Source organism: Drosophila navojoa, chromosome 2 (assembly GCF_054131105.1).
Source record: "Drosophila navojoa isolate 15081-1374.11 chromosome 2, UAZ_NAV_1.0, whole genome shotgun sequence".
NCBI lineage: Eukaryota > Metazoa > Arthropoda > Insecta > Diptera > Drosophilidae > Drosophila > Drosophila navojoa.
The window spans coordinates 7085585-7113583 of NC_142890.1; the positions used below are offsets into that span (position 1 = coordinate 7085585).

The following is a 27999-nucleotide window of genomic DNA, read 5'->3' on the forward strand; positions in this document are numbered from 1 at the left end:
CACGGCTAATTATGCGCGAGAAGAGAAGAGTGAAATTTCCAATGGATTCTTAATTATCATTTAATTGCCTGCTCACTGAAAGCATCAGCTAGCCAGAGCCCAAAAAACAAACACCCAAGCGGAGCACCAAGAAAATCAAATGTATCTCAATCTATACGTGTGTGTGTGTGTGTTTGTGTGTTTGTGTATTTGTTGCTTGCATTTGGTAAAATCTATTCAGTTGCAGTTTGCTGCTCTGGTCTGGCCTGCTCAGCGAGCGTTTCAAGATCGAGGCTCGACCATTTGCAGTTACAGTCTGAGCCTCAGTCTCCGACTACGACCACGACTACGGCTTCGAGTCAGTTAAAAGTATCTTGATGTTTAGGCTCTTTTCTTTTGCTGTTGTTGTTGTTGGCTCTGCACTTACAGTTGCTTCTTTTGTCGTTTGTGCGGCTGGTGTTACTATCTTTGCTGTTGTTGTTGTAGTTGTTGTAGAAAACTTTCTAATGCAGAAGCCGTCTGCTGTTTCATAGCTCACATTTCTCCACCCCTTCATTACTCTTGCTTGTGCATCTCTCTGGTTCTCTTTCTCTCGCCATCTCTCTCTTGCTTCAATTGAATTTTCCCAGTACTTGATAGGCCTCTTTTAATACCCTGTATGCATTGAAAGTAAAGTTGCTCAGTATTGTATTTTTTTATTGAGAATCAGTTTTACATTATCAATTTTTTCATATTTTTCTTTCAGTTCAAACTTCTATGTAGCTATCTAGCAGATACTTCACTACTACTACTATCAAATAGATGTAATTGTTTTTGGTACTTTGAAGGAGACTTTCGCACTTAAGTTTGCGATGTGAGAGTTACTTTCAAAATATATATACTTAAGAGGAAACAAAAAAGCCATTCATGAGACTTTAAGGCAATAAAAACTATCGAGTGAAAGAGCTACGATCAGAGCTACAGGGTATTATCTAGTCATGCAGCGCCAACTAAAGCACTCTTACTTTAGTTTTGTTGGTCTTTCGTTAGCTTTTTCTTTCTTTTGAGATTTTTCCCAAGCTCGTGAAATCGCTGGAGAATTTCAATCGAGTAAAACTTTTGTTCAAACTCCAAGACATTTTCAATTCTATGCACATGGCACAGCGTCCATGTGCCCGCATCTGTGGGTGTGCACGTATGTGTGTGTGTGTGTGTGTGTGTGTGTGCTATGCACGTGCAGGTGAGTTCACATAAGTACTTGATAATCCGCTGTGATGCATCAACACATTATGATGCCAGTGGTCAGCGGCATCCGTTGGACCGATTGATGGTAATACCGATGCCGTTATTCCGCGCTTACTGCCATCTGGGTGAAAGTTATGTTTTAAATACGCTCACAGATCACTCACCGTAGAGCCTCTTCATCTGACAGCGCGAGGTTGAGCAAGCCAAGCCGACCCATTTGTAATCCTACGTCTTCAATATTAATCGATTCATACTTAACCTGATTACCCGTTACTTGCCAGCACTAAGTATTTCGCATTTATGTTAATTAGCACACGATCTCAGTTGGCAAATATATGCTTAATTAGCAGTCAAGCCATACATTATATAAACCCCAGCCAGAACTAATGAATCACAAAATCACAAGACGTCGCATTAAGCTCGAGACCCAAAATCGTAAGTATAAGAAAAAAAAACGCTATTTTCACTTTTTAATAATTAACATAAAATTATTAACCAGCAGCGCAAAGAAAGAGGAAAGAGAAATGGGTAAGAACCAACGGAGACACCAACAAAAACCAAAATCAAAACAATTCCAAGCGCATTAAAGCAGCACCAAATGCCAGAATCTGACAAATGTAAGAAATAAGCCACGAAAGTTGTAAATTGAATGAAACGAGATTTCAGATTTCCGATTTCAAACCTCGGATTTCATAAAGTCTCGTAAAGACCTGCCCACCGGCGAGTGACTAAAAATCTTAAAATAAGAAAACATTAAGCTTGAAGAATTTTAAGTGAAATGAATTTGAAAGCTTTTCCCGTCGAGACCTGACCCGATTACCCATTTTGGCCCCATGCCCCAAATGGCGATGGAAGCCACAAAATGCCGAAAAGAACGAGAAGATTGTGAATGTGACGGAGCAACAGTTATGTGACGAACCGACCCAGTCAGACAATCGAAAGTTTATGTCATGCAACAGCGGCAGCCGCAGCAGCAGCAGCAGCAGCAGCAGCAGCAGCTGGTAAGCAACGCACAGTGGGGCAAAATGACGGTAGATATACATATGAGAAGATTAAAGCTTATAAAAAGTATATAGGTGATTCAAGAGGAGCTGCTCCTCCATGGCCTCTAAAGTCTGGCAGCGACAGCTTTAGGATAAGCCACAGATTTTAGATGGTTTAGCAGTGCTGGTAAAAAGTTAATCGTCTCGAGTCTTGCAATGGTACACGCCCAGTTAACAAGACGGAGAATTCTTTTTATGAGAAAGTAATTGAAGAAAACGTATAAATACTCATATCTATATATATATCTATATGCGAGCAGTACAGAAGCGAGTGAAATTCTGTTACACATACAGACGTAGTTACGCACACATAAAACTACCAAAAATAAAATACAACGAAGTTTTTTTGGAAAGTCATGGCATGAAATGATTCTCGTGTATCTTTCATAGGCCTACCAAACAGCATGAACAATTGAGAGCAGCCAAAACGCAAGAAAAGAAAAAGTAACTTCACACCAACACAGACACACACACACACATACACACACACATACACATATAAATGGACAGCTTGGTTAACGTCTGGTGGCCAGTAAATCGAAAAGATACACGAAACGAACACTACACAAAAAAATAAAATAAAAATAAAATAATAAAATCGAAACATAAAACATTCTGATTGTAAGAGCGTGGAAGTAGGTCAGCGTCGCTGCTGGCGTCGCCGTCGTCGTCGCTGTTGTTGTTGTTGTTGTCGTTGCCGCTGCCTTCACCTTCGCCGTCTTCGTCATCGCCAACGCGCTCTCGAACTTGGCTTTGGACTCGACGGCCGCTCGGCTCAGACAGCAAAATCGAAAAAAAAACCAAGCAGCACAAAATAAGAAGAATCAAACTACAGCACACACACACACACGCACACACTCGCACGCACGCAGAGCCACGCTGATGGAATACTTAAAGCATCCGCGTCCACTTGCACTTTCTTTTTCAAGCGCTGCCGCTGCCGCTGTCGCGGCCGGCGTCGCAGTTGCTGTCACAAAACTTGATTTGGCTTTTGCTTTGGCTCATTCTACTTCTGCTTGGCTCCCAGTGCGAGTCCCACAGCGCAAGTTCGTGGCTTAAGTCTTTCGTTTGGGTCTGGCGCACGTTCGCTTCGCTTAGCTTTCGCTTTGCGCTTTGTGCTCTGCGCTCTGTGACTGCTCCATTGTTTTGGGCCGCCCTGCCTCTGCTGCTGTTGCCGCCGTTGCTGCTGTCGCTGCCCAAAATATTCTCTTGCGGTTTTTCAGCTCGTATATTATGACCAATTTGCTTGTAGGCCTCAATTTCACCAGCTTGTATAACCATTTCAAATTGTGTAAGGAATCATTATTGTTTTGCTGACAGTTACATATTAACACTGGCACTAAATATTTATACTTTTCACTTAGTCATGCGTTAAGTAAATATAAAATACACAGTTTTAGTTGAGGGACCAAAGAGCTCACTAATTAGAAGCTTCCAAATTCTTGTTTAGTGTTCTTCTAGTTGTCTTTGACTTTTAATTTGTTGTAAAAGAAAAAGATTTGTATAGTTCCGCTAGACGCATATATTAAACGCATTTATATTCAATTCTATGTTTAAGAATACTTCATACATATATGAAGATTTTTTCGATTTTATTGTAATTTTAGAAACTTTGCATACTTTTAGGCATAATTTCATTTTAATTGCTATGTCAATAAAATAAAAGTTTATCATTATTTTGGCAATTGCAATGGGAGAAATATTTTAGCTAAAACTAAAATGCAATCTACTTTATTCATAGATGATTAAGCTAAAACTAATATGCTATCAGTAGACTTTATCAGTATCAGTAATATTTGTACTTGAATATTTAAACACAATTGGAAGCTAATAATAATATTCTTAAATATATATATATATATATATATATATATATATATATATATTTTTTTTTATATATTATATATATATATATATTTTTTTTTATATTATATATATATATATATATATATATATATATATATATATATATTTTTTTTTTTTTTTTTTTTGCGATCTCTTATAATATCAACAAGAGGTAGTTTTTTGTTTTCGAGAAATTAGTTATAGATTTTTTGGGAATTAGTTATATATTTCTATGTCTACATTAAATACTCTAGAATCTGCTAATAAATTATAAAATAATAATTTTATTAATTTGCTTGAAAAACTAAAATTTGCTATGTCCAGTAGATGCTTGCGGCATTATTATATTATTTATATTTTATAGTCTTTAATACATAAATAACAAGTATTTTTTCTCAGTTTATTGATTTATTTTCCAAATAACATATATACAAATATTTATTAATTATTTCAATATTAAGGCTTTTAAAAAGACAAAGAAAATTTCATAGTGTCTTCAATATATATGTGTATGTAGACAAAAATTTCTATTAATTGTACTATACATTTGATTCATGACAATGCTGTAATAAAAGTTCAAGCTCTTAGCGCATAAAGTCTTTAATGATTCGCAGCACTTGCTATTTTTATAGGCCAATGAAGCAATAACTGAATACTATAAATAGCCCATATAGTATATTGATCTAAAGTATAACCCAAGTGAAAAAGAAAACATTCACAGAAAATACCAAACAAACTTCTTTGATATTAGTAAATATTGAGAATCGTATCGTCAATTTAACGTATGAATTATGAACGCAAAAGGTCAAAGATTTCATTTTAGATAGAGCATTGGGTGATTCCAACTAATAGTAAATCAATTAAGTTACGGATTGTGGGGAATTGCATTAAATCACTTCCGAGCAATTGACATTTATTTTCGGATCAGTTGTGGCTATATATAAGTACTCATTGTAAATTTATATAAATATCTTGCCACGCAACAAAGACAACGAACGAAGCTAAATCTGCATAAAAGGACAAATTCAAATGGCACGAGTAAAAAAGAGCACAAGAAACATCTATGAAAAAATGCAGTGAGAAATTCAAATACCTAGACAATAAAAAATGCATTCACATGCATCTCTCGGCGCTCTGTGGCTGATTTTGGTAAAATTCAATTAATTGGCATGCAGATGCGCGACGCGGCTATTTCGCAACTTCGTCGGGCCGAACCAATGCTTCCTCGAGAAGCTCTCGCGGATAATAACCTTGATGTTGATTTATAGGTGTCTATGTGCAGTGACGGCGTCTATTTTGGTGCCGTTGCCGTTGCCGTTGCCGTTGCCGTTGCCGTTGCCTCTGCCACGCTGCAGCGGTGCTGCGTGCCTGCGTCCCTGGCTATTGCCCTCCTGCTCTTTCTCTCACTATCGGGCCTGCTCTATCTGCTCAGGGTCCACAATTTGCCAATTGTCTTGCGGCATCAGTCGGTCCTTCTAAGGTTCGTTTCTATTTTTCGAATTGGCAACGAGGTGAAGTATCTTCGTACTAGCTGTGCGGCGCCGCCTGCAACGTGTACCGCAGGCGGAGGCGGGGCAGGGGGATCGACTAATCGAGTGACGTGCTCTCCCGGCCACGCATATTTGCTTATCAGTCATTCGGATAGCTCGCAATCAAATTGCCCTGCAGAGTGCGTCACCGTCTCTCTCTCTCTCTCTCTCTCTCTCTCTCTACAACTCTCTGCATATACCCTACAATTAGCTGCATATTTGGGCTATAGGGCAAAGCAACAATATGATTATTGTCTCTCAGATGATATCAATAATCATAAAATAAATAAAAGTTCAAAGGTTTTTCATGGCGCCTGCATGCAAAGTCAGGTCAAGACTGTAGCGTCTACAGCTGTCGCATATAGCCGAAGGTGGCCGCTCGACAATTGGGAAAACGGCTTATATGGATCGATTCACATTGAATGCGTGGCACCGCTTTCGCTCTACTCAATTTCTCTGTCGCTCTCCCAGCGAATTTCTGCTTGGCTGCCAACTAATTGAGTTCTCAATTCAATTAGGCATTCCCCGATGCGAGAGCCTTCGATATAAAGACAGCAATTGGCCAGCCGCGTGCCATTTGTTGTTGAGTCTAGGAGCCAACAAGAATCGAACGTGCGATTTTAATTTTCATCTACTCCTTTCGTTGGCCTAAAAGGTGTGTGTACTCTGTGTGCAGTGTATGGGCGTGTGTGTGTGTGTGTGCGACTCTTCAACTCAAAGGATTACACATGGATTAAAATTCGAAAACCATTTGCAAGTGGAATATGTGATACAAAATATTGGCTTCAATTTGAGATTAAATCTTCAATTTATAATTAAAATCCATTTTGCAACAAAACTTCTTAGACTCTAATCAGAAATTGTATTATGTCATCTAAAATTGGAACTTTTTGCACTCACTGTAGCAGTTCTCAAAAGTGCTTATAAATTCTGTCCTATATATGTATATTATATCTCAAGTCCTTTGTACAACGATCTCATCTATAATTGCAGATAAACAACTGTCAAAATGTGTGACGATGATGCGGGTGCATTGGTTATCGACAACGGTTCGGGCATGTGCAAAGCCGGCTTTGCTGGTGATGACGCCCCCCGTGCTGTATTCCCCTCGATTGTGGGTCGTCCACGCCACCAGGGTGTGATGGTGGGCATGGGTCAGAAGGATTCGTACGTGGGTGATGAGGCGCAGAGCAAGCGTGGTATTCTCACGCTCAAATATCCCATCGAGCATGGCATCATCACCAACTGGGATGACATGGAGAAGATCTGGCATCATACCTTCTACAATGAGTTGCGCGTGGCCCCCGAGGAGCATCCAGTATTATTGACAGAGGCCCCACTGAACCCCAAGGCCAATCGCGAGAAGATGACTCAGATTATGTTCGAGACCTTCAATTCGCCAGCCATGTACGTTGCCATCCAGGCTGTGCTCTCCCTGTACGCTTCCGGCCGTACCACTGGTATTGTGTTGGACTCCGGTGATGGTGTCTCCCACACTGTGCCCATCTATGAGGGCTTCGCCCTGCCCCATGCCATCCTGCGTCTGGACTTGGCCGGCCGCGACTTGACCGACTATCTGATGAAGATCCTGACCGAGCGTGGCTACTCCTTCACCACCACTGCCGAGCGTGAAATCGTGCGCGACATCAAGGAGAAGCTGTGCTATGTGGCTCTGGACTTCGAGCAGGAAATGGCCACCGCTGCCGCCTCCACCTCGCTGGAGAAGTCGTACGAGTTGCCCGATGGCCAGGTCATCACCATTGGCAACGAGCGCTTCCGTTGCCCCGAGGCTCTGTTCCAGCCCTCATTCTTGGGCATGGAGTCGTCTGGTATTCATGAGACTGTCTACAACTCGATCATGAAGTGCGATGTCGATATCCGCAAGGATCTGTATGCCAACTCTGTGCTGTCCGGCGGTACTACCATGTATCCAGGTAAAAGATTACGACTCTCCGGAATTGGGAATCCAATTTTAATATCTCTTTTATGTTAGGTATTGCTGATCGTATGCAAAAGGAGATCACCGCTCTGGCCCCATCGACTATCAAGATCAAGATCATTGCGCCACCTGAGAGAAAGTACTCCGTCTGGATTGGTGGCTCCATCCTGGCTTCTCTGTCCACCTTCCAGCAGATGTGGATCTCTAAGCAGGAATACGATGAGTCTGGTCCTGGCATTGTGCACCGCAAGTGCTTTTAAATCTTTCCCGCGCAGCGAAAGATCAACAAAGACAACAACCAGGCTAGCAAAGTCACAAACCAACACCAACGGCCGCGAGCTTTTCACCAACGCCAGCGCGCTGCACATTGGGCCAAACCAGCATAGAAGCAGAAGAAGACAAGGATAACAACAACAATCTAGCGTTACTTAATCATTATGATCAAAACAATAACAACAACAGCAACAACAACAACAAGAGGCTAACAAAACACTCTTCAAGCCATATACCCAAAAAGGAAACCAAAGAAATAATATGACCACAGGCGAATTTCACATTGAAGAACTTGTGCGTGAAATTTGCTGAAAGTGCGAGAATATTTAAATATTTTATAAACTTATCTAAACTGTATATGAATGAGCTTTTAATCGTAGTCAGTGGAATTAAAGCCAAATATATATCTTCCATTAAAACTATAAACATTTTCAATAAAGACAATTTTTTATTTCAATTACATATGCTTCTACTATATTGTTAACAACATGAATATCATTTTCGGTTTAACAATTTGTTTTTTTACATAGGTTAAATTACTGTTGTAGATATGTTTAAACATTAATCAATTAATTAATATATATAATACCAAAATACATTAAAATTTAATTGGGCAGGGGGCGGGGGGGTTGTAGCGAGGATTTACATTATTCATGTCAATGATATGAATTGATTTGGCAGTGACATTTAATGCGGGTTTAGGTAATCATGAGAGGATCTACATCTGCTGTTTCTGGCTTTTTTGGATTGGGTGTCGAAATTCCTAAGTATGAGTATTCTTGTTTCAAGTTAACGTACGTACGTATAGGTAAATTTACACATACATACATATATATAGTCATATATACATACATATAGTACACATTTAATCGTACATACAATTAATTACTTTACTAAAGTTAGTCATAGATATACAAATATTGTATAAGGCGGCATTGCACTCTGTTTAGTTAACTTAAGGTGTTACACTTTCATTAAGAATATCTGAATATCGAAGGGTTCTTTTCTATTCTATTGAAACTTCGGATATAGTAGCCTGTATACCCGAGTCAAATATTATTAGAAATTACGGAATTAAGACTTTTGTTATTCTTTTTTTTTTAATTTTTTGGTGTGATATATGTTATATGATTATCTATATATTCATATAGGTAATTCAAGCCAATTGTGCTTAGATTTTCATTTTAATTTTTTTTTTTTAATGTTAATTAGATTAACAAACTCCGTGACATGATTCCACTTAAAACACTCCTTGCTCAGAACACATAGGATTTCAATAGCATTAATTATGTAGTCTAGTGTTAGCTTCTATATTTACAATTTCTTACAATTTCTATGAATGGCAATGAAATATGCTAAATTTTTTCTTTCACTAAATTTTTGTAATTTGTTTGCATTATTATAATATTTTTTTTTTGCAGCTTTAAGTTTTTTTTTTAGGCAGTTTCTTGTCCACGTAATATTGGACATCTCATATATATTTAAAGACCCATTTATGGTCCGATTAATATAACATTTCGATGGGCGTTACTCAGCTCTCAAAAATGCCCGACTGAGATTCGAAAATACTTTATCTTTCTTTTTTGTTATTCTAAAAGTCGTTAGTAATTTAACTAGCTAACTAAATATATTTCCAGTGTAGGTCTGTACGTGTGTGCATGTGTGGGTGTGTGTGTTTGTGCTTGTATTAGTGTATAAGCATGCGTGTATATCGTTTTAATACTATTCAATTTGTATGTTTTGTGCAGTTTAGATAGTAGGTGTGGCAAAACAAACTGTTTAAATGCACTAGAGTCGAGCGACCATAATCGATTCTCATAATATAAGCACCAAAAATTCATGAGGCCCAGCCATTTGGGCAACAGCACCAATCATAGAGCATTTTGATGGGTTGGACACCTTATATATAGAGTTAATGCACAAGCATATCATAGCAACAATTCTCAAAGAAGTGAGAACATTGCATTCGGGCGTTACCACCTGCAAAATACTCATTCACATCCCATTTTCTGATTCGGCACACCCTCAATTGGTATACATGTATACAAATTCTTGTTGTGCAAATTAATAGAGGATGCTCTCAGCAATTCAGTCGCTAAGCTTTGACTTTCTAGCTCTAATACTGAAGAGAATGCAGTTATTCCAGATTTGGCACGGCTCCACTGGGCGTAGACAAATAATATTGGGCCAGTTCTTAGAACGAGCCTGAAGTAGCGTAATTAACGCATATCTAGATTGAAATCACATTATTCTAGCTCTTCACTTCTACGGACAGACGGACGGACAGCAAGACGGACATGCAGAAAGCCAATATACTCATGTCACTCTCGTGAATGAGTATGAAAACAACTGCGATTTCACTTGAGCTCACTAGCCTTGCTTACGCTGTCTCTCTATCTCTCTCTTTGTCTTTTCTTTTGAGTTTACCGTTGGTTAAAACATCTAAGGGTTGAGGCTAGTTTTGTAAACGCCCCAAGGCTCAAATCCCCCGACCAACAATAAACAAGTGAGAGTGCTCTAGTGGAGAGTGCTCCACTGGAATATACCCTAATGCAGCGACAGCTTTTCTTCTGGATAGTCCGTCCGGCAGAAAACTTAGAAAACTCTCCGGTATTCCGTGCAGCATAGGCAACTGGTTAGGCACCGAAGAAAGTATAAAGTTGTTTCGGAAATCTTCCAAAACAGCTTTATACTTACTTCGATGCCTGGCGACGCGCTTACGCTGCCCGGCATATCGGAGAGTCTTGGATGTCCATATGGAACTTTTTTGTTGACTAACTTTTCTGCTATGCATGCTTCTGCGCGAGCTCTTTGTACAAGGGGTCCAACCCATATGCTCTACTTTCAATTGCTGCGGGCGCATTATCACAGAACATCCACGTACAGTCCGGACGCGGGTGATATGTGACAGCGCCCGCAAAAGCCACCACAAAAAGCTCGTCGTGACGCCGAGGCTGTGTCGAACTGCAAATGGAATAGGATTAGTTAGGTAACTGATTGTTTTGGTTGACTCAGCGGTGAGGCTTACCCCGCGGGCTTGATGCATGACCGCACGACTGCCATACGTGTTCCACACGGTGCCCGGACGCAAGGAAAAACCCGTATGCTCCAGACTGATGGAAAAGTCTCCCTGGGGGCAATTCATGTTGCGATTGTAGCAATCGCCGGCTGATCCCAGCGCTTGGCGCTGACCCCTCGATTCCGCAAACTCGAAATCGTTCTCGATGATCCTCAGGTTGCTGATGTTCAGCCGCAGCTTCGAAAAGTGCGTCCGTCCCGAGTTCTGATCGTTGGCATACTCGTGGGCTCTCGAGGCCGGCGGACAACTGTCGATCAGCCGCGTCTTGTACTCATAGTAGATGGAATAGTTCTCCTGCGGCTTCACTGTTATATACTCTCGCGGCGTCCGACTGGTCATCTGATGGCAGTAGATGCGCACCTGCCGTGAGCCCACCTGCAGCGTGTATTCGCCATCCTTGTAGACGGAATACATTTGCTGCACATCGGCGCAGGTCTGGGCGCGGCGCACCTGCACAGCCTTCGTCTGATTGGTGCCGCTGATGCTCCTCCTCCGGCAGCTGGGCGGCGGCGTGCACTTCACCTTCGACAGTCTGCTCGTCTTGCGGTTCTTCGAGTCGTAGTAGTAGCTGCGTCGCTGCTCGTAGCCCGAGCAGTCGCACTGGAACACCAAAGCAAATCGAGTTAAGAATGATTGGTCGATAGATCGTTCTGCCTCTTACCGGTCTGGTCACCTTGGTGCGAACTCGGGCACAGTTGGTGCATATTTTCCTGTGGATCGGTCGCTTCTTGGCATCGCAGTGCCTGTCGTCCACCCTGTTGCCGGGCCACGCCTCGCAGTGCACGTACCTCGTCTGGTACTCCTCCGTGCAGTCCTTGGTGCAGCGCGTCCACTCGGACACGTCCCATTTGCAGTTGATGAAGCACTTCTTGCTGGACTTGCGCAGCGATGGCTTGCGCACGCCCAACGCCTTGCAGAACGAGTCAGCCACGTATTCGCGCCGCTTGGGCGTACCGCGCACCTCTGACTTGTAGACGCGGGCGCACTTCTGCAGCTTGCGCTTGATGCCCGAGCCGCACTCCACCGAGCACTAGGCATAGTTAATTTTGGTATATTAAATTTCGTCTCGTTTGCCGTGCCGAGCTGTGCTCCGTTCTTCTTACCTTCTCCCATTCGCTGACGTACTTGATGTGACAGCAATTGCGCGCCGCCTTGGGCATCCTATCCTTGGGGCAGTAGCCGCCATAGCTGCTCATGCAAGTCACGGTGCGGTTCATCTTGCACCAGTCGCTGCACTCGCCCCACTCTCCCGTCACCCAGGCGATCACGGAGCGTTGGTTTATCTACAGAATTATGATTTCAGATATATGTATGGCAATTGCATTTGCAGTGCGGCCTCAAATCTCACCATCGGATCCGGATAAAAGCGACAGGGCTCCATGTTGCAGGTGCGCAGCAGGTCGTTCAGTGCGTACTTGGTGCGCGGATTGCACAGTTCATCGCTAACGGGCGTATGGTTCAGATAGCAGCGCACCTCACGCACTTGGGTACCCGTGCCACAGGTCTTGGTGCACTGCATCATTGAGTGGAAATACATTATTGCATATGCCTTGTGATCAGTGCAGTTAACGGATGTCGACTTACCGTTGACCAGTCCGTGTAGTTCCAGCAGCCCTCGCGGCACTTCTCGTGGTGCACCACCTCGAACTTGGCCTGGCAGAAGGACATGTCCACGATATTCGTGCGCTGAATATCCGGGAATGTCTGGATACAGTTGAAGGTCTTCTCACGCACGCCCAGCTCCCCGCAGGCCGCGGAGCACTCCGATATGCTCGTCGTGTTCAATCTAAATGTGGATTAGGTTAGCTATCGAAGCTGAAGGTAATCCCAGTCGCCACTCACGTTAGGATGCAGTCCGTGTTGCAGCTGCGTGACTCCGCCTTCGGCTTTGCCGACTCCTCGCAGAACTGAGAGGACACCTTTAGGCCCTGGGTGGTGCTTATGCAGGTGGCCTGGCGATGCATTGTGCCCTGGCAAAGCGAGTCGCAGCTGCTCCAAGCTGGCATTTGCCAGCGATAGATCTCCACCTCTGCCTCCGCAATGAACGGCTTGTCCAAAGTGTAGGTGTACGAAATGAGCACCGTATTCTGATCCTTCGCAGCGCTCAGATCAATCGAGATGACCTAAACACCCGCAGATAATTAGCCAAACAATGCAAAACCTAATGCGACTCCCCTTACCTTGACTATGAGGTCACGGGTCAGCTTCCATGAGTAGGTGGAGTTGACGCGCTCCACGGTGCTGTTGGAGCCATTGTAATCGAGTGTCACGCCTGCATAGGTGGTCTTCTTGGGATAGGGCGTTACCACTTTGTCGTTGTTCAGCAGATTATCATGATTGTCGTTGCTCAGCACAATGTAGTTCTGATCGGGATAGCCGGGTTGTGTGATAACAATATTGGAGGCACCTGCATGAATAAAAAACAAAGCAATATACATTATACAATATATGTAATATATATATGTAATATGTATTTAAAATCACGATGCTTATCGATTTTGGATCATTCAAATATATAAGTGAGTCTACTCTAGAGGATAGATTACGACTAGTATACACCCTTGGTATGAAAATTCGACAACAACAGGTTAAAGCCGCTAGCTTTTATGGTATTTACGTTATGCCTAAAAAACGAACTAAGAGAATCGATTATTATCGATGATGAAAAAACAAATATTTCACATATTAAACGAGTTTTCGTAAAATATGAATTTAAACTAAAAAGCTAAACAAAAAGAAAGTGACAATGATATACGGAGACAAAGAGTTAGAGATAGAGAGAGACAGCTATAAAGCTGTTAAATGCAGCCCTGCCACCAACAATTAGAAAAGTCATTTCCTCTGCTAAGTAACAGAGAATGTTAAAAAAAAGGAAAACGAGTCCGATTGAACTCGATAAAAAGTGTGTAAACGATAAATCAAACACGTGTACGTGACCGGATATAAAAATTTAGCTTGTCTAAAAGTTGTTCATTAATGGTTCTCAATGAAATTGCATATGAATTTAAATACTTTGTAAATGAATGTTTCACGTGCTAATAATAAAAATTATTGATTTAGTGCAGTGTGTGTGTGTGTGTGTGTGTGCATGGAAAAGGTATGTTCGTACTGCAATTTTGTTTTTATTTTTATTATTATTTTTTTTTTTTTGATAAGAGCTTTGCAATTCAAATCAATTTTTATAGACAACTGCTGGCGACCTCCGGCTTGAGCCGGCGCCAATGCCCCGTCTGTCGATTAACCAGCAATCAGTGTGTACGTGAGGCGCCTAGGTGCACTGGGAAGATCAACAGCTGATCTGAGCCGGGAGCAGCAAGCGACACGAGTTACGTGTTCCAGCTAACAAGGTGAGTACAAAAAAAAAAAGAGAAAAAAAAAAAAAACATGCAACCACTACATGCATAAACAAGTATATACACATGTACGTACATGTTTGTATATGTGTATGTGTGCATATGTAAATTTTAGCTGATTTTTGGGCTAAGGGCGTGGCTTCCCATGACTCAATTGGGCATCAAAATTGAATTAATAAAAACTATTTAATAGCACATTAAGTCGCGCAACGCATAAACACTTACCATTAGCATTCATTCATCAAATCATTAGCCAAAAATTTTATTTTGAAATTTTTTCTACATTTTTTTTATAACTTTTGTACTCATTGGGAATGAGAATTGAAGCTATATTGATTTTGTTAGAGTGTAGGTAACAAGCATAGCTGATTATATCTAGTGTATATATTCCTGATCAATAGATAAATTTATTTACTCATGAAGTCAGAGTTCATTATGATGAATATATTTTATGAGATCCAAGTCAAGCTTTTATTTATTACATGGTTAGCTTAGGGTATCTGTTAGTCGAACAACCAACTTGTTATATTCTTAGGTTGCTTTTTTACCGCTTGACAACCAGCGAGAGTTTGTTGTTCGATAGAAGTAAGAACTTTTGTAGGTACACACCTTTTGGTATTGTCGCGACATAGAAGAGGCTCTGTGAGGGTTTCTTTTGCTTCAGCAAATCGGAGACGTACACGTTTCCGGTGTATTCCTCGCACGTATCGTTGCGTCCCTCGCAAACACCGCACTTGTCTGTATGGCAAAAAATGAATCAAATCACATTAATGACTTCAGATTTTTGACTTTAATTACGACGGCGACTAGTTACCTAGCTTGGCAATGGAGTTGAGTTCGTTGTCGCAGCCAGCCGGCCGGCAGATGCCGTTGACGCACTTGTCAAAGCTGTCCACGTTGCAGTTGGTGCCGTCCGTGACGACGTCCTTCAGCAGAAAGTAGGCGGTGTTGTCCTCAATGCGGCAATACAGCTTGCACTTGTCCATCTCATGGGTATTCACTGTAGATTGAACTGTAGATTAGGGAATGTGACTCGCTTGGCATTCGAATGCACTTACGTCCATATTTCGGCACCCACTTGGAGGAGGGGCTCACGCCCGGAATCTTCTTCTTGCCGTACATATCGTAGCACTGCTGCTCGCGCGGCTCGACGGTGCCCGGCGGACAGTTGTGGGTGTTGCAGGAGCGGTACTTCTTGCGGCTGCCCACACAGTACTTGCCCCCGTTTTCGGGCGCCGGATTGTTGCACTCACGGCGCGAGTGCTGCACGCCGCCGCCGCACGAGAGGCTACAGGGCGTGAAGGCGTCCCAGGGACCCCAGCCGCCGTGCACCACGCGCAGCCCACTGCCCGAGCGTGGCACACACTTGCCCTTCTGGCACCAGAATCCGTTCTTGCTGTTGCTGTTGCAGGGCGTGCCATCTGCCCAGGGCAAGTTGCTGGAACGGCAGAGTCCATTCGGATGCGTGTTGGCGTTGCAGAAAAGCTTCTTGCACTCCACCTCCGAGAAGCAGTGGGTGCTCTGGTTGCCATGTATTAGACGACACTGATGGTCCAGCGAATAGATCTCTCCAGGCTGCTTTTTGCTCTCTTCCCTCATGTACGAGGATGGCGTGTTCTCCAGACAGGACTTGTCCATTTTCCTAAACCGAAATCAATCAAACTTGAAATGGATCTGCTCTGTGTGCGCATTGCATAAGTACTTACTCGAGGAACTCGGAGACGTAGTGCTGCGAGCACTTGGACCATGACCACGGATACATATTGTCGCCCATGACGCTGGACATGATGTGCAGCGTGCCCGACTTCATGTTGTACGGCTTGCAGCGGTCGTCATCGTCGTGCGGCATGTTGAAGCTAAAGAGACAAAGATTGGGCTAGAATCTGGGAGTAACACTAGCAATCTCAATTGGACTCACATGTGGCCCAGTTCGTGGGCAATCGTAAAGGCGGCGGCCAGGCCATTGTCCTGCACAATGGAGCAGGAGCGAGCCTTGCACAGCGTGCCCACCTCGGCCAGGCCCAGAGTTCTGCAGCGCTCGTCTCGCTCATTGTTGCAAATCTTATCCCTGTGAATGACGAAGGGGAGAGGGATTAGTGGGGGACTACGCCGGGACTCGTAGGGTATTCCATTACCGCGTGATAAGTATGCTGGTGTCGTAGTGATAGCCTCTTCGGGCTAGATCCCCGCAGAAGCTATTGAGTTTGTCGTTGTTGGAGCTGGCATATTCGGGTCCGTTGCGTGTATCCGAGTAGACCTGGAGCAGATTGATCAGCGACAGCTTTATGGAGTAGCCAATGCTGGCATCCGCAAAGATATTCGATACGATCGAGAACAGTGTGAGAATGTAGGGCTTGAGGTCTTGGCCATGGAACTGCACCATGGTGCTGTCCACGGCAATGAGCACCTCCAGCGTGTAGACCTGACTGTCCTGATTCGGAAAGTGGCGCTTTTGCCGCGTGAGCCGCTGTGACATGCTCGCCGCCATGTCGAGCGCCGCGAGCTCCAGATCAAAATCGGAGACAGCGTGTCTAGGACTGCGCTGCGAGTGCCGCCAGACGCGATGCAAAACCTGGTCGCTGTCCGTCTGATTGACCGGCTGAATGAGCATCGTGCCGAAACTGGTTTTTATATAACCAGTCTGTGGAATAGGGGCAGGGCAGGAGTTGCATATAAGCTAATTAGTAGTCATATTCGGCGATATATTGATAAGCATAATTTGCGAAATGTTTATTTCATGCAAATGGCTTTCTGAAGGTCTCAGCTCCAGCTGATCTCAGCCACCTGGCACCTGTTCGCGCTTAGCGCTGTCATTGACTTACCATGCCGCCGCAGAGAGAGACGGCGACCGCTGATTGATTATCGCCATCCACGTAACCCTTGTAATAGCAGCCCAGAAAGTGGCCGCTCTCCTCCTCCGGCTCGTGCTTCGACTCCTCGGTGTGATTGTTCAGTATGCGAATCACTCGAAGTGTGTTCGATGGTATGAACGAGGTGTCCTGGTGCAGCATCAGGTGCAGCACCTTGCCGAACACGTGCAGCAAGTACTCCGGATGTGGATCCCAGATCTGGCTGGACTGGCTGCGGAACGTGCCCGTCATGCTGAAGGCCGAGGTCGTATCTGCAACGATGCATACATAGCCAGGCGCATTTATAGACGGTGCCTCAGCCCCAGTGTTATCGGCGAACCACTTACCCCTCAGGCTGCTGTTGCTGCTGCTGCTACTGCTGCTGCTGCTGCTGCTCTGTCGCTTCGATTCGTAGAGCATATCCTCGGCATTGAGGCTAATGTTGTGTATCTTTTGTGGCGTTACAAACCCGCTGAGATTGTCGCCCTCCGGGTATTGTAGGCTATCGAATTTGTAGCCGCTTTCCGTAACGCGTTCATCGCTCGGGTTGATAATAATCGTGTCGTTCAAAAAGTTCATGGGCTCCTCCACCTCATAGAGGCGCTTGGGACTGCTATCGCTGGGCGTGCCGCAAATGAAGAAGATAAAGAGGCCGAACAGGCTCAGCAAGAGCGCAACGCTGATCCATATTAACGCGTGCTGGCGCCAGTGTGTCGACATGTTGTGGATATTTTTATGCTTGTAGAACCACCATTCGCAGGTCTTCTTCAGCACAAGCTGCAAGAGATGCAAACACAGACACACAGTTGAGAAGAAAGTCAAAGTCAGAGGTAGAGGCAGAGCTATGGCGAGACCTAAATGCAATATCGTTTGTCGAGCTCACGATACGCTCGAAAGTTGAAAGTTAGTGGCATTCTCTCACATCTCAACGGCCGATTGCAGCGCTCGGGGCCCAGTCGGCGGCAGAGCTGGCTGACTTGGGCACGTTCCAGTCACCCGCAAATAAGTAAACACTATCATTAACAGCTTCAGATTGGCCGTTGAACCCATTGATTTGCGTGATATACACTCTGATAGAACTATTGTGTATCGATCGACTGACGGCCGGCTGCCTTGGCCATCTGTGCTGCATCATCAACAGGTTGCAAAGCAAGCGAAAATATTTCAAATATATTCAAGCATATATCAGCAGCAGTAAAAGTCTTGCCAAATAGGAGCTGTAGGTGAATATATTGCTAGAGCTAGAGCAGCTCAAGCCTCTCTCTATATATAAGCTAAAAGTTATTTGGAATTATTTGCATGTGTTGTGTCTCCCAATGTAATAAAGTGGCTGAAATTTTAAATATCGATTTATCGCCTACTCGATAATTGTAGACACGAGACTGTGTCCAGAACTACTGTTAGTCCCCATGCAGGCTGTGACTCAATAAATGGAATTTAGTCTTAACTTCGCAGCCCAGTCGCCAGCATGCTCTTCGATTCCTCTGGGCTGGCTGCAGTCAAATAATGTAATAATAATAATAAATTACGGGCTGCCCGGTGTGCCATAATGTGCGAGTGTGCCAAGAGCAAATAAATAAAATAAATAAACAAAAGAAGAGGTGGAACCGAAATGAAACGAAGCAACGGCTAAGTGCCCCGCGAGCAAACAATTTATAGATATACCTATGTATGTGATGGCTTTAATTTGTCTTGGTGGCTTTGTTGTTGTTGTTGCACCTCTTGGGCGCCGCGAATTTGTGAAATTTGTGCATTTAGCGTATCGTGATCAATGTGGCTTTTAAATGTGGTGTCGAAAATTTAATTGAAATTCGCCAAAAATATGCGCGAAATTAGTTGCCAAATCATTTTTGGCTCAATAATGACGCATTTTACATAATTTGACGGCTGCTCTGTGAACTCTGTGAACCGGCGAGGCATCTGTCAAATGGACGGACACATCGCACGTGTCTCTCCTCATTTCTTTTATGTGCGCTTTTTATTCCAAAACTGGATGCCAAGGCGCACCCGTGTCCACGGATTTCCGCTGCGTTCCGCCACAATTTACGATTATGGAAACGTAAAACCTTCAGCTCGATGACAACTCAACTCAACGCAACGCAACGCAACGCAACGCTCGTATCGCCATTGACCTTTTACGTTAGCTATTATTGGAAATAGTTCGAAATGATGAGCCATTAAATTGGCACAGCTTTTGATTTAACGAGCGCACATTTGCGAATACCACATACTATATAAATGTGCGTTATTTTAATACCCTAAATCCATTGAAAATTCAAGTTCGGAATATAGAGATGTTGTGCTCTGGTTTGAATGAATCGGAGCCTTCATCTGTCGAACTGCCTGTCTGTTCTCGGATTTGAGGTTCAGTTGCCAGTGTAGCCAATATATTTATAGACTTTGATTGAGTTCAATGAATTTGCATTCAGACAGCTAAAGCACGTGGCGATTCGCTTACGTATAATCCCGATGCATGCGCTTGCTTAGATTCCTCTTTGGATTCTACTTGTAGCATCGCAATTGGATTGCTGGCTGCGTATTGAGTAAAGGCGGTGCATCTGAATGGGGAGACCGAGGTTCGAGCCTTGACTGACGTCGGTTGGCGAATTTTTGCTTTTAAATAGAATTTTTTTTTGGAGTCAGATGAGGAACATCTTAGCAACGTCACAATCAGAAAGCATTTTTATTACCGGAAAAGTATAAAAACTCTTAAATATCTATACAAGATATGCATGCAAATATTTGTCCATATATGCATAGACATCAAATTTGCATAGCCATCAAATATGACGGAGTTAATACCCTAACTAGAGCTGTTTTACTTCTTTTATCTTAGCAACAAAATATTCGAAATGTGGTTTGCATTGTTAATTCCTTATTCAATGCGATAGTTTCCCTTTAATAGTTGCCTACTTTTCTGGGGCATATTGCTAACAATATAAAGATTCCAAAAACTTGATTAGTCACGAAAAGTCTTGGCACACACACACTTTCATTTCTATTTGCACAATATATATGTGATTACTTTTCAGTCGAACTTTGTTTACACTTGATTCACAAAAATCTTGTGTTTATTCACTATAGATTGATAAAAAACATATTTGCAATCAGTCAGCACTGATAATGTGTGTAGAGTTGGCAAACATTCAGGGTTATCAGTGGGTCTGTCTTCTGCTGCTTGGCTTTCGCAGAATGCTCCACGCTAAGGAATTTCTATAGAATTCGAGTCGGCTGAATACAGACGAAATCCACGAGCGAATTTTGATATTTGGTGTGAGGCTTATCATAAATTTGACTCGATGCTTAAATGGCCAAATGCCATTTGCAATGCAAATCTGTGGCTCTTTATGTATTTAATTAAAGAGCCATTCGGTTGATCTGTGTGCTGGCCCTCTGCTGCTCGGGTAGCTGCTTATTAACTTGTTTTTATATTATTTTTTTTAGCAGCCTCATGAATATATGCAAATATGCAGTGCGTGCGCTCTGTTTTTATCAGCGCTCTGTTTGATAGCAGTGGATGCCTGTCCCATTTTCATACCATCCACTTAATACATAGATAATCCACATAATTTATTGCTAGTTCAAAGTGGTTCCTGGCCTCTGACTAATTGGCCGTATCGGAAAAAAATAGGTTTATAAATAAAGTCGCAGGTGAAGAAGAAAGCGAATCAAACAGCCAAGAAGAACACTTTAGATACATCTGAGTGGTCGGAGGGCAACGTGAAAACCGGTTTGCCATCGACCAGTGCTGGAAATGGGCAAGAAGAATTGTGTGTCAGTCGATTACTTGATGTTTTGTGGCGAGTGCTATAATTTATGCCAATGGCTACATTTTTGGCCGACACTCTGTCTGCGCGAGGCAGCGCGGCGACGCGTCGACGCCGTTCAGTCTGTCCCCTCGAGCGGCGTGAAGGCCGTTGTGGTTGCGGTCGCAGCTTCGCATTAGGCCACCATTCGATAATAGTTAGCAAAATACATATGTGTGTGTGTGTATGTATATCTATATTTGTTGTAAGCCATATACATATTTTAGCACTGGCTAATTGGTTGGCCTGGCCGGTTCGAGAGACCAATTGAAACACGTGTGTGTCGCCCGAACAATGCGGCGTATGCGCAATGTTCGCTTAATTACACGGCTTGTGCGTGCGCTTGTCAGTGTGTTTGTGTAGCTGTGTGAATGTTGTTGGTTGTTGTTCAATTAGTGTTGTGTATTTAATGACTTAATTGCAAATGCCGCCCCGCCTGCCAAACATTTGGCGCAAACTTGAGAGCGCCAAGAGCGACAACTCGTCGTATACGCAATATGCGGCTCCGCATGCGCAGAGCCCAGCTCGCTAGCAACAAATTAACAAATTAGCAAATTAGCAGCTACAATTTGGTATTCACATATTAATTGCCAGCTAAATCAAAGTGCCTTTACAAACATATTCGCTGGGTCTGGCCAATTTTGGTTCGCCGGTTTAAGATTTCACTGCATTCTCCTGGCCGTTAGCTCACGCTTAATTATAGCCATGCAGCTTTTTCTCTCTCTCTCTCTCTTTTCCCCCCCTAAGACTTTACATTTGCAACATGCAGTTGCTGGCTCGTGTGTTCCCAAAAATGTTCGTTTTTCTCTTATAATACCCTAAAATTGTAATTTGTGGGTATAATAGTTTATACAGAAGAATATGCTACATAAGAAATATTTAATTACGTAAATCCTATATTCATAAATATGATTTGTAGTGCATTTTCTCGACTTCGACTCGATATTCGCCTCAGATATTCGAAAAAAAAGAGACTAATTCAAATGGTTGAGGACAGGATTCACGGTATTTTCTAGTCGGGCTTCAGTACTCTTACATGTTTTTGTTTTCTTTTTGGCAAAATTTTCCAAATACAGACACTTTATAGAAATCCGGCGCGATTGTATTTATAGCGGCCGCATGTGAGTGATAAATAAATAAACTTTTTGGATTTATGGGCGTGCGCTTTTTGGGTGCCTTTATGCATACGACGCGTGACCGTTGGCAAGAATTTCGGAAAGTGTATTGAAAGCGCCCAACTCAAGGCAATGGGCTTAAATACAAAACTTGTGTACGCAAACCAATCCAGTCATATCAACGTTTAATTAGAAAAAGTATGTGTAAATATTTTCAATTTTGCATTTGTGCGTTTCCTGAGAAATGTTTTGGCCAGTTTGCAGTAGCAGACAAACAAATGAAATGCAAAGTTCGAAGGCCGTGGGAAGCACAGTCGAAAGCCAAAATGAAAACAAATATGCGGCTAAACATCCCGAACAAAATACATTAAACTATGTACATCAAATGCTTCGCTGGAAATCCCGTTAGCCACGAGCCAAATGCAGAAAATTGTGTAAGCGCTGTGAGCCATTTCCCAGCCCACAGACCGAAATGTTCCTAATTAAAAATGACTGCCCAGATCTATACGTATATGCATTTTAGCTCTAAGATGCATTTGGCATTGTGTATCTAAATTGAAATCAGCATTGAACTGAAGTGCATAGATAACTTCACAATTCACAATTCAGAATATTCACAATTGAAAGCCATCAGCTAGCAAAACTACAAATCAATTAACCTTGACAAAAATGCATTTGGCAAAAACTTAATTGAAAATCGTCTACAAAATGCATGCAAAACAAAATTGACTCAAAATTGACTCAAATGCCATTTGGCTGGCCAGCTCTGGTCCATTGGCTCAACGAACTGATTGGGACTGGACAAGCGATGCGACTGCCATGTGCTTGCCATATCATCAGGCTCGTCATCAGCAGTTGTTTATATAAAGGCAGCAGCAGCGGCAGAGACTGGGGCAGAGGCACAAGCATAAGCACCAGCATCAGCAGCCGCAGCGCAGCGCAGCAACATCAAATCATCGTTGCCTTAGTCGATGGCCCGCATATGGCTCAGCCGGAGGTAGACCCCCAAAAGTAATTTCGCCGAGTTAATTATTGCGTGTTTAACCTTGAAATTAACGATTATATTTATCGTATTAAAACTATAAAATAATCAACTTTGTTTAGCTTTCGTTTCATACAATTTGCACAAAATAAACGAAATTGAAATATTAAAGCAAAAAAGAAAGTAATTTAGTTGCTGTTATTCGATTGGAAGATACCCTGTGCAATGCAATACACTATGTTGGTGTATTTGTATTTAATTTGAATATATATTTTCTAGAATTTTGTGATTTGATATCCCAAGTCTTAACCACATATCGATAGCTATCGATATTTATTAAATTAGCTAGATTTATTTGCTTACAGATATACCTGATGTTTACCATGTGAATCTTAAACCAAACTACCCTTTCTAGCCCACTTATAATGGCTACAGGGTATCAATGTTTGACTTTGATATTTCAATTTGCATATCCAAACACATTGGAATATGTTTCGGGTAGTGCGCTGCATGACTCATGGGCAAGGAGTTTGGAGCTTCACAACTGAATCCCAAATCCCGAATCCCGTTAGCCAGCAAGTGGTTTTCTACTTGTCTGAGAAGTGTCGTAAACGTTTAACGATGCACATTAAACTGCAGCTCCGAGTGCTTGTAATGCTATGCCTGTAAAAGTAGTGCCGGCAAATTCGTGTATATTTATTCAGGTTTTATTTAATACTTTATTTAATGGGCCGCCTTTTTGATTTATTTGGCACATTTTGGCGCAAATGGCTTGAAATAACATGAGCAAAGAGCTGGCGAATTTCAATTTATGGTCGCACGCGGCGTATGCGTTATATGTAATTATCTGCACTATGGAGTTAATTGTCTGTCCTGATACCCTATATTTACCTATAAATTGTTGGCCTTTTTTAAGGTGTGCAAATTGAGAAGGACCGTAGAGAAGATAAACAATAATTATATATTGCATTTGTGCATGCGCATGCAGTTTTCAGAGTGTCTTATTACACATCTTACAAGATATATATATTGATATTTTAGTCATGTTTCTCTCCCCGACAATTTATAATCAATATAATGTGGCAATCAGTATGCACATGGAATCATATAAATATGGGTTATCAACATAAATTGATGGTGTAGAGTGCATTCAGCATTCCCCATCGCCGCACATTCTCACGTTCGGTTTATTTACATATTTATGTATATCTGTTGGATTGCCCACGACGCGTCGTGCAAAAAACATATAAATTACAAATATTTATTTGCTTTTGGACGCTTACAAATTGTGCGTGTTTATTTGGACAGTGCAAGTCGCTGCCAAAGGCGTTGGCCTTATGGACTCGCACTGGAAGCAACGACCACCTGGCCAATTGAACAGAATATTAAACTCAAATTGGTAATGCAATCGAGCCTGGTTCTACGGTCGTTTAATAATAAAACAATATATAAAAGCATTCAAATTTGGGAGCGGTTCAAATTGGATTTTGGTAATCCTATTAGCTGGAACCTATTAAATATATGTATCTATAGATCTGATCAAGTATACGTATGTCTATTTTTGAATTATTCATATTCATACTATCAAGTTATACACCTTGAACTCATATCTAGATCTGAGCTATTTTATTAAAGAAGACTCTGTTATAAAACGAATAAGTTCGAGTCTGAAATGTTAATAACTATTTGATAATATATCCAACTTTAAATCAAAACATATTTCAATAACAATGTGAAACCCGAATTAAAAACTAGTTTCAGGCTTTGTTGCACTGCACGTGCAGACTCAAACTACTTATGGAATTTTTTGCGTTCTTTAAAACCAATAAAATAATAATAATTTGAACCCGTGCAGGAATTCACTTAAATTTAAGAGAGCCGACCGAATAGACTTCAAAGATGATTGTTAAAGACACGTTGGGTGGTGTAAAATGAACAGATGGCTCGCGCCTTGCTGCTAGTTATTGATGGCTAAAGAATTTCGCTGAAAGTGAGGCTGTTTATATGATTTTTTTTAATGCATAAATGTGTTAATAAGCACTTTAACTAAATTGCCCTATTGGTGTGGGCGTATCAGGGGCTGGTCCAGCAACATATTGTTAGATGGAATGCACTAAACAAAATACCATTCGGAATATTGTTTATTTTTGATGTGGCTCACTCAGGTTGCACAGTAGAGCCAAGTAAGTAGCTCTATTAGCTAAACTAATCACTGTGTTAAGTGTAAACAAATAAAAGGAAATATGCGAGCGGAATGCCAAAAATTAATTATATAAATAAATATTTGAGTTGAAGAAGAATTCAAACCAAAATAAAATAATACCGTTTTATATTGTAAATATTCACAGCGCGAAATCCAAACAACGTTTTCGAATAATACACGACTGGCTGAACGCGCCGATATCTCAATCCTTGTCGTAATGCCACTGAGGCACCTGTCGCGTGTTTCGGCGTTTATAAATAAATTCAGCTGAATAATGTGTTATGCAGCAAGAGGAAATGTCAACGATAAAGCCCACGACGCGTCGTTTGCAACGCACAAAGAAGCCCCGCAAGCGGAAATCTCAATCCGTGCATGTCCATAAATGCAAATTCTCGCACACATCTGCTCATGAGTTCCTTAGCGCCTATTGTGTATGCAGCGCAATTGTGTTTCATAACTGCATTTGTATTTCGATAACATCTTTTCACAGTATATGTACATTTCTTGAGCATTACATGTGAAAGGCTTTTACCGATAACATCGTTGCAATACGATACACAACACTTCAGTTCCAAGTGAAAGGCTAGCACCGATAACCTCATTACAATGCGATATTTATACCGATAAGAAATTTGCAATGAGTATGCCACTTTTCAGTGATTCGATAACATCAATTCATTGTGTTCCCAGCTCAATCTCGCCGGCCGGCAGACTGATCTGGCAACCATGTGCCGCTTTACCAGAACAAACAAAAACAAAAACAACAGAAAGCGTAAACTGAAAAGATGGAAGGAGCCTTGACCAAAGCAGAACAGATAAGTAAATATGCATTTAACAATGAAATTCGCTTCGTTTACCGTTTATCGTTTACCGTTAAACGCTTTAGGTTCTGTTTGTTATGTTTTGTAAGGAAGTGTATACGTTTATGTGCGTGTGTGTGTGTGTGTGTGTATGTTAATGCGCATAAATTTAAAATACCAGCACCAAGAAAACATTCATTGACACGTTTTATTTGCTTTTCTCCTTCTATTGTTGTTTACTGTTGCTGTTGGTGTTATTGGTGTTGTTGTTGCGGTTACGTCTTCTGCCTATTGCTGTTGTTGGTTGTATGTGTCATTGCCAGTGCATTCATTTTTAATTGTTTCTGATAATGCGTATGACTTATGGCAGAAATGCCTCTGACATCTTAATTTAGCTATTGTCTGTCATTGGCAGCCGAGCAACATGGAAGGCATTTCTAGCTAGCGTCGACAGTAAGAATATATATACATATGTATGTGCATTAATAGGTTCAAAGATCTTTGTAGATAAATATATTATTCAAATGAAATCGTCACAATTTGAGCTTCTCTGCACAAATGTACAAAAATTAATAATTATGAACGTGCATTGGACAGTCGGCGACTGCCCATTGCAACATTTCAATTTGTTGCAGCTTTGCTTGTCTTTGGGCTGATGACAATGCGCTTGGCCATCAAATTGCCAGCTGACAGGCGTCTCAATAATTTTATTCAATTGAATTCGCATTTTGATTGATTGCACACCCAACCATGGGCGACGTAATGCTCAGTGCCTGCCCGATTACAAGCCAGTGGGTGTTCATGATGACATCCATTTAGATTTTTTTGTTTATGGTCAGCTACAACATTCTCTAGCCAAAATATAAATAAATATGAATATAGTGTTACTCAGGCGCATCATATTTATAAATTCCCATTCGTCCACCCACCTAATGTACGAGTGATACTTTTCTAGCTATTAAATAAAAATACCTGAACATCATTTTGATTTAAACCTCACGCATAGAAAATAAACATTATATGTGTATATTTCTATATATGTACATAAACATATATAAATATATATAGGTACATACATATATATGGAATCTGAGACACGGCAAAGGTGAAATATGGAAATTCGGCTAATTAAGAGTTTCAGCTGTATAAGCAAAGTAATGCCCGTACTGCAGACATTAACAGGTGAAGATTATTAATTTTATGTGCTCACAGTAGGAAAGAAGTCGGCCAAAGTACAGTGGAACAAAATAAACATAGAATCGCGAGAGGTAAAATGCCAATGCTGCATAAGATTCGATTTTCGTTTTACTTGTTCTTTTGTATTTCTTCTCTTTCATTCTTTGAAAATAAACAAATCGAACCGGTGTGTGGGAACGGTTTGCTATTTTATTTGAATTTGATGGGGCGCATGGTTTGTGTCAGCTATCTGGAAAATTTTCCTATGCCAGTGACCTAATGAGCCGGTCAATTAATTGAGTGCCGATGGTATCAGTTGCCCGGCCCGACGGTTCGATTATTTAAGATCTCAACGATAATCGGGAGGCTGCAGCAGCTGTCTGAGCGCCACACTTGGCAGAGAGACAATCGTGGCAGAGAAAGAATCGACTTTATAAACATTGTGGCGGCTGTTGCTGTCACTTGGCATTAAGAGACGCCCCATTACCCAACCCATTTCCATATACATTCCCATTCCCATTCCCATTCCGATTCCGATTCCTTGACATTGCACTTAGTTGCGGTTTCAAGGGGCGCCACATCAATCATCGCATTAAAGGCAGTTTTAGCATTAAAAGCAATTTCTGGCTATCCGAATATGATGTCGAAACATTGATTTCACGCTCAAAAGCCATATGCATCACTGTGGGAACCCTCAAAGAGGTCCGCAGCAGACCGTTCCCATCGGTCATTTCCTAAGAAATATATATTCATATATTCATATATTCTAATTCTTAAGTAAAAAGTTTGTATTGAATTCGTTTC

General features: G+C 41.9%; 2 protein-coding genes and 1 long non-coding RNA gene across 5 annotated transcripts in view; 2 read left to right on the forward strand and 1 right to left on the reverse strand.

Moving 5' to 3' along the window:
• Positions 1-6115: 6115 nt before the first annotated feature.
• Positions 6116-8258, forward strand: Act88F (Actin 88F). The gene is made up of 3 exons (XM_030384044.2): positions 6116-6275; positions 6614-7554; positions 7614-8258. Exons 2-3 carry the CDS (start codon positions 6630-6632, stop codon positions 7817-7819), a joined length of 1131 nt encoding a protein of 376 aa, XP_030239904.1. The 5' UTR covers positions 6116-6275; positions 6614-6629; the 3' UTR covers positions 7820-8258.
• A 2183-nt stretch (positions 8259-10441) lies between these two features.
• Positions 10442-27999, reverse strand: part of AdamTS-A (ADAM metallopeptidase with thrombospondin type 1 motif A) — a 39287-nt gene continuing 21729 nt past the window's right edge. The window contains exons 2-17 of one of the 2 annotated variants that reach the window (XM_089256129.1): positions 17461-17890; positions 17087-17385; positions 16400-16905; positions 16183-16332; positions 15971-16120; positions 15323-15906; positions 15079-15264; positions 14874-15002; positions 13092-13318; positions 12754-13034; positions 12496-12697; positions 12260-12424; positions 12015-12194; positions 11573-11941; positions 10861-11511; positions 10442-10796 (exon numbers count right to left, since the gene is read on the reverse strand). In XM_089256129.1, the coding sequence (XP_089112255.1) occupies positions 10698-10796; positions 10861-11511; positions 11573-11941; positions 12015-12194; positions 12260-12424; positions 12496-12697; positions 12754-13034; positions 13092-13318; positions 14874-15002; positions 15079-15264; positions 15323-15906; positions 15971-16120; positions 16183-16332; positions 16400-16905; positions 17087-17385; positions 17461-17890 (4608 nt within the window). In that variant the 3' untranslated portion in view covers positions 10442-10697. The remainder of the gene's footprint in view (positions 10797-10860; positions 11512-11572; positions 11942-12014; positions 12195-12259; positions 12425-12495; positions 12698-12753; positions 13035-13091; positions 13319-14873; positions 15003-15078; positions 15265-15322; positions 15907-15970; positions 16121-16182; positions 16333-16399; positions 16906-17086; positions 17386-17460; positions 17891-27999) is intronic. The other variant, XM_089256128.1, reaches the window with a different exon arrangement.
• LOC115562466 (uncharacterized) overlaps positions 13885-27999 on the forward strand; it is a 38970-nt gene continuing 24855 nt past the window's right edge. The window contains exons 1-3 of one of the 2 annotated variants that reach the window (XR_016196158.1): positions 13885-14008; positions 14097-14258; positions 25365-25774. This is a non-coding gene — a long non-coding RNA (uncharacterized LOC115562466). Of the gene's footprint in view, positions 14009-14096; positions 14259-25364; positions 25775-27999 lie in introns of those variants that run through there. The other variant, XR_016196157.1, reaches the window with a different exon arrangement.

Bases quoted from the DNA above. Each gene is read 5' to 3' on its own strand.
- Act88F (XM_030384044.2), top strand. From the start codon at position 6,630: ATGTGTGACGATGATGCGGGTGCATTGGTTATCGACAACGGTTCGGGC. The intron at 7,555-7,613 runs GTAAAAGATTAC...CTTTTATGTTAG, and splicing joins CGGTACTACCATGTATCCAG to GTATTGCTGATCGTATGCAA.